Below are 10,488 nucleotides of genomic sequence, written 5' to 3'. Positions count from 1 at the left end.
CACCCCTTGTAGTTGGCCGGATGCCCTTCTTTATGGCATAGTGCACACACGGCAGGTGTTTGCCTAGGCCTGCTGCATTCTGCAGATTTATGTTGTTGGCCACACTTGACGCACCTAGGTTAGTGATGGCAATAATGTTTAGTATGGCCATACTCTTGGAAATTGTGGCATTGTACTATTGTTCTTTTTGGGTAGGGTTTTTCTAGTTCTGGTATTGTTGTAGTGATTGCAGGGCTGTTGAGTATAGAATGTTGTAGTGGTGCAACATGTAGGAGTGATGGTCGTAATTTTACTTTGTAAATGAGTAATTTGAGTCTGAGTGACAGCCATGGTGAGTAGATGAGGTGTTTGAGTTGGTATGACGTTGACTTAACGATTAGTATTCTGTTCTGTAAGTGAGCAGTGAAAGATAGGTGTGTTTCTAGCTTCATGCCGAGGTATGTGAGATGTTTCTTGGTTTGTACTGTCTGTTCGTTGAGTTTTGGTGCTCTGTTTGGAGTTTTCTTGTATGAGAAAGTGATAGCGTTCTTTTTTGTGGGTTAATGTGGATGTTTATGTCTCGTAATTTGTTAGCGACGAGTTGGGCTGCTGCTGCAGCCTGGTCCATTGCCTTCATGCTTGCCGAGTATACGGCTGTCATCAGCGTAGGCAGATATTTGAGCATCGCCAAATTTCGTCCCAACTATGTGGGCAGTGTATATGATAAATAAAACTGGCGCAAGGACCCAACCCTGAGGGACGCCACAAGTTACGGGGTTGGGGGTGGAGATTTCAGTTTTGACTCGGACTGAGAAAGTCCGGTTACTGATATAGGACCCAACAATTTCGACCAGCTGGTCCGGGAATTGGTGAAGCCTGAGTTGTTGGATTAGTGTGGAGTGGGATACAGAGTCAAATGCCTATGTACAGTCTAGAGAGATCATGGCTGTGGCAAGGTTCCTGTTTAGATTGTTTGCTGCATTACTTTGCAGCTTGGCAACATTGTGGTAGCAGCACACACCACGCGAGAACCCGGTTTGTTCCGGGGGGATGACGTAGTGTGTGTCGCAGTGTTTGCGAATGTGTATGAGGACTAGTTTCTCATATATTTTTTAGATGTGATTGAGGAGGCTGATGGGTCGGTAGTCTACCGGCTCCGCTCCTCGTTTTCTGGGCTTGAGGAGTGGAACAACGATAGCATGTTTCCACTCCGTTGGGAAGTATCTCAGGCGAGAGCAGGAATTGTATATGTTGAGGAGAAACATTTGGGCTTTTCTGAGGAGCTGTTTGAGTTGAGTAGAACGTACGAGATGTTGTCCTTTCCTGTGGACTTGTTTCCCTTCGTTTTCCTCAGTGTTGCAGTCGGGTCTTTATAGGTTGAGAAGATGGCGTTTTGTGAGTTTTCGGCTGTGGTTGGTGGTGGTATACAGAAACGGTGCGTGCATAGTCACGTTGTAGGTAGTAGTCAGATAGAACGTCTGCCTGATCTGCGGGAGTGAGGAGCCCATCGCCTCGGTGGAGTTTCACCGATCTCGATTTGGTGTTGTGACTTCGGACTAATTTCCAGACGTTTTTGGGGTCGTTGTGTGTGCGGCGTAATTGTTCTTGCCATAAGGGATGTTATTTGTTTTTTGAGACTGTTTATGATTGGTCTGTAAGTCTGGTCCTGTATCAGCAGTTTTTGATGTTATTGAGTTGTTTAATGAGAGTGAGTATGTGTTAGGGTGGTGTGCGTAGGTGAATTGGTGTGGGTGTAAAGGTAGGTATTGATGCGTTGGAGGCGTCTCGTATGGTTTGTTGTAGAGTGTTAGTGACCGAATGTCTTGTGGTGTGTTGAGTGTTGAGGCCTTGCAATTTGCCCCAAGTCAAGTCTCTGGACTATTATACGCCATTGTTAGATAGTACGTGTAAGACGTGTGTTTTCAGTGTATCAGCAGATTATATTCCAAGCTTTATCAATTCAAATGATACATTTTTGAATATTCCAATATCTTACATAGTTGTTACAATTGTGAAATTAAGGTATATACAAGGAGTAGTACAAATATTATACGGCGTTTGTAGCAGTAGTTTCCGTTTTAGCTGGTAGACTGCGTCATGCCGGGCCATAGCTATTTACAGTATAGACTAACAGGTAACGGTGTCACTACTGTATCATCTGGTATTTAATATTAAAAAATATTTAATAACTCCTCAACCGACATACTGGTTACAGTACATCAGGCACTATTTCTTTTGTTGAAGTCTCTTTTGTTTCTCTGTAGCCACCACTGATTGACCCTTTGCTAGTTTCTTGAATAAGCCCCCCACCATCACATCACATACACCAAACCTCAAGCCGAGTTGTTGGTAAATAGTTTTTATACTATTTGAGTTTTTTTTTTTTTTACCGCACCCGGACAACCTTTATGACTTTTACTTAAACTATACATGACCCTTTCAGTTGACAGGTTAACTAACATCGTACCGTAGATTCGTTCTTATTATTTTCATTATTCGTTCAATAACAATTTAGCATTTTATAAATGGTTAACAGTAGAATGTAAATTTTATTATACCGTTTTGCAACGACAAATATAATCATTTCTGTTAATATTGGAGTTTGTCAATTTGTCAACAGATAGGATGATTTGGAAAATCAGTTCAACGTGGTCTTTTTTAACAAACACGTGGGTGCACAACTATTTGGTGTTGAGGGGCAGCTAAACCTTTGAACAACAAACGCATTCAATTCTTTCAGTTTAAAGTCCTCCGAACAAAAGTCAATGCCCCTTACTATGTTACAAACAAGATGAAGAACCTTCATCACTATCTTAACATCCCTTGTTCTTGATCTCATCTCATCCATATTCTCAAACTTCCATCAAAACCTTGCTTATTATCCTAATCCTCTAGTGCAAACCCTGTCAAACTCCACCCATCCTTACAATCACCCACACAGTTTAAATCGGTAGGTCCCGAGATCTACTGTAAACAGGCTATTGGGTTTCTAGCAATGGCCAGCTTCTTCACTCAAATCCTAAGTGTCTACGAGCAATAGTCACAGTCTCCACTGGTGCTCAATACCAGTAAGGTTGCTGGAAGAGAAGCGCTGGGATCCTAGAGTTCTGCTATAGCATTCAAATTTAGGTTGCCGGACTTGGGTTCGGGGTTCTCTGGGCAAAATGTATGATTGTGATCAAGATATTATTTACTCAATTTTAATTATTTACCTCAATTATTTTATATTATTTGACTCAGTTATCCACCTATGTTTATTTATGATGTGTCCATATAATTTGATTTTTATCCATTTTAGTTTATACTATGTTTATTTTTATTACTGTTATTTATTTACTTTTAATTTTTATTTAATATGTATGATTGTGTACCTACATCCCTATTATCTATTGCCCTTGATTGTGGCAGAATATAATATTACGATAAACATTTTTAAAAAAAAAGAGAGGTTTTATCCTTATTGAAATAGTCTAGCAGGGCTTAAATGACGAATTTTTAAAAATCTTCCTCTAAAGTACATTTGATTTGGTTTATTTGAAATGATTAACTATTTAATATATATATTTTTTGTTGTGAAAAACGGATAAATAGAAGTTATGTAAGGATTCGATAATTAACTTAAGGAGATGAGAGGAAAACGTTTTTACAGTGTGAAAATACATTTACAAAAATAAGAGTTGTAAGATAGAGGTGTTAAATACAGTTGAAAAGCTACAGATTTTAGAAAATATAATATTTAACATAGAATGTCATAAAATGTGACGGAGAATGACGAATAACATATTTATACAAGATCTATTCCTATACGAGTTAGACTGAGCGGACGCCATGTGCACTTTTTCCGTTCAATATGTTAACTGTTGTCATGTCGACATAGTTATTAAATGATTACTTTTTTTTTTTTTTTATTCTTTATTTAAGCCTTTCAGTTGACAGAATGACTAATTCCATAAAGTCATGCTTAGTATTTTCAATATTGATTTAATTGAATAAATGGTTAAGAGCAAAATGAACATTTCTATATGCTATACATTTACTAACATTATTACATATACAGTTAACTGTTATATTTCTATCATATTTTGTAAAACAAAAATATTGTAATTTTAGAACGGGAAGTACGATGGATATCGTTTATAACGAGCTCCAATGGACTAAGCATATTCTTTAGTTATAGCCGATCGTCGTTATAACCAATCACAAACACATATAAATGTGAAAATTAGAGATGGTCAGAGGTGTGGTGAGCAAAAAGTCACTTACCCATTGTATCACATATTTCATTTTCTGTCATATTGTTCAATATGTGGAATCAAATTGTTATTCAGTTCTTTAGACACTAGACACTACTTACATATTTTATATTATACATATCTGTTATACATTTACTAACATTATTACATATACAGTTAACTGTTACATTTCTATCATATTTTGTAAAACATAAATATTGTAATTTTAGAACGGGAAGTACGATGAATATCGTTTATAACGAGCTCCAATGGACTAAGCATATTCTTTAGTTATAGTCGATCGTCGTTATAACCAATCACAAACACATCAATCAAGAATCAAATTGTTTTTCAGTTCTTTAGACACTATAGACACTACTTACATATTTTATATTATACATGTACGACATACGACATGTCCCAACTCACAAGAGGAGATCATAACAAAAAAAAGGCAATCCTTCCCCGCCGGACCCGCCCCGCTAAACCTTTTTTTATTTTCAAATCCTCTTTATTTATATATAATTACAATTACAAATATATGATAATACATAGATATATACAAATTAAACTAAACCTGCTAACCTGCCGCTAAACCTCCGTAGAGCGACGGCCCTATATCACTTTTGAAATATTAGCTTAAAACGGGAAGGAGAGACTTTAGGATTTTTATCTAATATTGTTATCTCATTTTGTTCTATAGCCCCGATGAAAACCTGAAACTCAGGTCGAAACGTCAGCATAAATAAATAATTTTTTGTTTACTTAAGTCCTTTTTCCCCGACCATCTTCTCCAATTATTAATCTACGGTCAACTTTCTACAACTAATTATAAATGTAAAATAGAAATTTAGGATAAGGAAATATTTGACAATACCAATAAGTCGAATATACGTTGTCGTTATAAACGATATCCACTGTATAATTATTTCTGTTAAAATTGGAGCAATATTAACCATTTTTGTGCCCAGCTCAGAAAGTGTACATTTTCATCATGGTTATTATATACCATGATACACCACGTCAAGAAACGCGCGATGTATTTCCTAATACACCGGGCGTTTCTTAGACCTCCATAGTCTGTTGCCCATATAATAATATTATACACCAATTTTCTTGTCTCTTTCTGGATAATAAGAAAATAACATTATTGATTCTATTCAATGATTTTGTATTCATAAAAACATAATGAGGATTTCTGCAAATCATATTCCTTTATTGCGTCGCCTGAAACCCTTAAATACCATTTTTCAACGAAATAAAAAATTAGAAATTTTTCAACTTGATTAATTTGGAGATTTTTTTTCACCGGTAACCATCGTTCATGAATCCTCTGCATTCATCCTTTTATTCAATTTCTAGGTTAAAATGACCGTTGGAAAACTGAATGTCTGCTCTTTTAACCCACATCAATAAAATTCATCATCTTAACAAAGATTTAATTTAATTTTTTTACCATATATTTTTAATGTCGTTATAACGATGTTCACTGTATTATTATTTCTGTTAGAATGGGAGTAGGTCAATTGGTCAACTAAAAGGAACATTTAGAAAATTAGTACGAGGAAATATTGTCACAGTGCATAGTATGAATAATCTGTTGTAAAACAGACTAGGATCAATGTCAACTCAAATTAGGATGGTAAGTACAAGCTGTGTGATTTGCGCCCCGCATCAGATTTTTAACTTTTTTTGGACACACAATAAATCTAATGAATACTATGATTCTGCCCCAAAATATGTATATGTATAAATATAAACGGAATACTCGACAGAACAATGAATTAACTAAAACAGGATGTTAGGGTTTGATATAAAATTTCGCACCCACACAGATAAAATTTGCCGTCACCAAAGAAGATATCAGACCTGGTCGGAATATAATTTGAATGACTATTCTACGTTAGCTATCAGAAGTTTATTATAATAAGCTATTAGTGGGATCTTTAGAAGCTAGTGATCACCAATTTCTAAGACATATAAGGGAAGCTTTTTGGAGAAAGCACTTGTAGCATTAATCACATCTTGCGGAGGAAGAATTTCTATTATTAGAACAATTTATAATTTAAAATCAGATTATTTATTTCTTTCACAATTATCAATATGTAATTGTAATTGACTGTTAGGACTTCAATTTTCGGGTAAAGTTTTATGAATTAAGTGCATTTGTTGTAATTTATGTGTAGTTTTTTTTACTACTTAATGAATGTAAGCATTATTGGTAGAAGAATTATAATATCACAAGACATAATGCCTAATATTCCTTCTTTTAGTCAGATTATATTACTTCCCCGCGCGGCCAGCCTCATCCAATCGTTAGGGGTGGGGGGAGCTGAAGGGTGGGATTATTCCCAGTATGGAACTAGACGACATTGAGAAGATCGAAGCAAAATTCACAAAATTGGCCGAGGAAGTGAATGCCATTTTAGATAGAATAAAAAGAAGAGAAGCTAAAGAAGCATCAAGAAGGAAACGGGACGTTTATTCGGCACCGAGGCCTAGAAACATATACAAGCAACTACCTGGGAGGCAAGGTAATAAGAGCTTGATGGATTTGGTAGGTGGTAAATTTTATATTCCAATTTTAGCCCAGTAACAAAATAATTTTTCTTATTGTTATATTGAAAATTATTATTGTTTAATTATTGATACTAATAACCGCTGCCGAGACATATTTTTATAGTGTTTTGTTCAGTCTAAACAAGAAAAAAAGAAATGGAAATCATTACATATTTTAATTGTACATAAATCAAGATATGCCGATATTTTCATACACATAAATCTTTCAATGCCTATAAGGTGATTATTTAAATAAGAATATTTCCTTAGAGTACGTTCGTTTATAATAAAAAGGTTATGAACCATTATTCCAAAGTTGTTACACCAACTTTTCTAATTTTGATTTAGTGATTTTAAGAATATTTAATTTAATAATATAAATAACTATTATACCGTAACATCTAAAGGCTTGAAAAAATGTTCTTATTTTTTAGAAAAACAGTATTACCGAATTAATAATCTCGAAATATTCCAACGTTATATGTAATGACATGGCAATTTTAATACATTATATATAAAAACCTATATTAGTAGTTAAAATAAACCTTACTCCAATAAAGGAAATTTTAACTGAAAAATTATTATTATAATTTTAAATATAATTTATTATATTATATTGTTATAGATAACAACCAAGTCCATTACCTACCAGTGTGTTTTAAGCTGATACTTTAATTTTTCTTTTGATTTGTCAAAACTTAGTTATATTCATCGGAATACAAACATATGTTCAATACATAATTACTGACATAGTAATACGCCTCAATTAGTTCAAAATATAACAAAAAAATATTTTAAATGACTCTTTAATTTGTGAATTTAATAATTTAAAGAGAAAATTTATGAGATTTTATATATTTTAATGTGTTAAATTTATAGTATTTTGAAACAAAAAATATCCAGGCAGGTACAAAGGTCTTCTTTACCATTTCTACAGGGTATATCGTAGCTACGTAACTAACGACCTATATTTGAAGATTAGAGGAAAAATATTTATATATTTAAATTTTTTTTTTATTTAGAATAAAATTTACTGAAGGAAACGTATTTAAAACATTCATGTCAAATAAAAATATTTTTGGGCATAGTGGTCCGAGAGCATTGGATGGAATTTTATAAAATGAATGAAGGACCATATTCACAATTACCTTCCAAATTTGGATTAAATAGGTGGAGCCGTTTTCGAAATATGCTGAGAAAAATGCTTAAGCAAAAGTAGTTTACGAAATATGATAAAATTAATATGGCACAATTTTTGAAAATATCATCAAATAAATATGATTTATCATCGGATAAATGGTTCGATCAGTTATGCCCGAACACAAATTTGACTATAGGCAAAGTGATACGGAAACGAATTGGTTCCTTAACGTTCAAAAGATTAAATGAGGAAGTAAATAACAATAGAATAACGTAGGTTTAGATTTAAATTGCAGCATTATTTTTTATTATTAGTATAATATTAACCCTCTCATCCCAGCCAAGGATGTATGAAAAATGAAGTTTAATTAATTAAGGCCTTAATGTTTCTCCTGACCTCAATATGTTCCAGGACAGACTTTTCTGTAAGCAATAGGACATCAGATATCTCAACAAAAGCTAATGACAAGATAGTCGATGGCACCGATTTCATCCACCACTCCCCCCACTTATTATAGGATCCGCTACACTAAATCAATATATAGTCTATTTCGCTAGAATTATGAACATTTTTCAATAATATTAACTAAATATTCTTCTAAATTTTTCTTACATTTTATACTTTCTAGTCCAAGTTATTAACATACGCTTATATGTATCATTCGTAGATTATTTGTCTTTCGGCTTATTCAGGCAGAAATCAACTAAAATTAACACCTCAGAATCAATCATTTTCAGTAGTATTGTCAGTTTTAGACATCAGGGAACAAATTTGTTATCGTATCTGTCTACAGACAAATTTGTGTTCGAGCATAATCGATATAACCATAACATCGAATTATAATAGTCTATCTATTATTCTTGGATATTATGTATTATGATTATGTATAAAATATTATTATCCTATTTTAATTTGGTTTTATTTTAGCTGTATTAAATAATTAGTTTTATTTCGAAAAACAATTTCAAAATTGTATGGTTTAAGCTTACATACCGTTGCATCCATCACAACGCCCAAATAATTAAAAGTGTTGCAAACGAATATTTCATTTTATTATATTATTTCGACACAGACCCATAGATGTTATCATCTAGTCGGGTCGAATGTGTTATAATTTGCTGAATAAATAAAATTAAAATAATCCGTAAATTTCATGTTAAAATTTTCAGGGAAATTCAAGTATAAATTTTATCAAAATTGGCTCGTGCAATAGATTTCTTTCCCAAAAGATGGTCATTATTCTTAGAGATAAGTATAACGATAAGTAATTACGTATTAAATAGAAATATACAGAATAAGGGTCATTTAAAAGAGAAAAACTTTCAAAAAAGAAAATGCGGGGATGAAAAATACATTAAGAGAGTGTGTAAGGAAGCGACACTGACCTATGGTGTTGGCAGATGATTTTCAATTGTTATATGTAAGAAAATAATTATAAACTCTTTAGTAAAGTATCATTGATCAAGATCTATTTTCTAGTCTCAAGCAGTGTGTAACTTTAGAAATCTATATAATCATAAGACAGTGGTGGATATAGATAGATATTATCGTTAAGAATAACGAAAAAAAAAAAAGAAAAGATAAGATAAGCTGTGTTAGACTTAACTTCCTTATGCTTTGCAACCAAGTGGAATGTAAACAGGAATCATACTGTTTTATCTGAAATCTAAATCAAGGCCAACGGTGGCCGTAAAGAATAACTGCTGAGAAAATTGGCTGGGGTCAAGTGTGATTACAATCATACAATTTTAGATTTTTCCTTGTCTTAAGATGGAGGTTATAACATGAATTAAAATAAAAAATCATATTATGATAGCATGGTATAATAAAAACTAAATGTTTATTGTCTTATTACTTTGACTGAACTCGAATAATACAATCCTGATAGATATATTAATCACTTAGTAGACACTTCGTTGTTTGAAATTCTTAATTGCTTTTACTAATAAATAATGGTGCTAACCTTTTTTACCAACTGAACCTTGCGTGCACCTAATTTCTCTTAGTAGCACGAAGAGGTACTTTTATAAGTAGGTTCATTTTTAGGCCGTATATTCATGATTTCTTTTTTCTTATACCATCTTTTTTTTACTATATTATATATTTTAATTATGATTTAAATTTCTATTTATGGACTATGATGATAGATTTATTTCAATATTTAGTGACTTAAAACAATAAATCAGTCTAATTATTTAAAAACTTTTACCGTTCTTAAAGAATAGTTTAGTTTAATATTTTAGTGGTGTGATAAGTGAAATATTTTTGTGGCTGAACCGATAGACGAGGAATCTTTCGTCGTAAGACGCGCATCTCCAAATTATTATATAATTGGTTTCTACAAAAATTGCACGGAAACAAATATCTTGCGATTATAAAACTGTTAACTGCTAGCTAATTTGATAAAAAATAATGAATTTTTTTTTTTAAAGTTTTTTTATCCCACCTTTATTTCTTAAACGGTAAAGCCTAGCAAAAAGGTTATGGAAGATACATATATTATATTATACATTTATTCATGTGATAGACAGACAAAAATGAAATTAAAAAAAAATCGATTCCCCAATATTACATATA

The 10,488-nt window shown here is 32.6% G+C and overlaps 1 protein-coding gene across 2 annotated transcripts in view; it reads left to right on the top strand.

The window, feature by feature from the left end:
• LOC106680870 (uncharacterized) overlaps window positions 1-10,488 on the top strand; it is a 31,897-nt gene that overhangs the window by 8,100 nt on the left and 13,309 nt on the right. Inside the window, exon 1 of one of the 2 annotated variants that reach the window (XM_067047852.1) lies at window positions 6,523-6,745. The exons of the other annotated variant lie outside the window; for it this stretch is intronic. Within the exon in view, the coding sequence (XP_066903953.1) occupies window positions 6,568-6,745 (178 nt within the window). The 5' untranslated portion in view covers window positions 6,523-6,567. Of the gene's footprint in view, window positions 1-6,522; window positions 6,746-10,488 lie in introns of those variants that run through there. 2 annotated transcript variants of the gene reach the window in all.

The sequence above is a fragment of the Halyomorpha halys genome, unplaced genomic scaffold (genome assembly GCF_000696795.3).
Source record: "Halyomorpha halys isolate HHAL.00 unplaced genomic scaffold, Hhal_1.1 Scaffold297.1, whole genome shotgun sequence".
Taxonomy (NCBI): Eukaryota; Metazoa; Arthropoda; class Insecta; order Hemiptera; family Pentatomidae; genus Halyomorpha; species Halyomorpha halys.
Note: the sequence above shows the minus strand (reverse complement) of the source record. Positions and strands in the feature narration are given on the sequence as shown.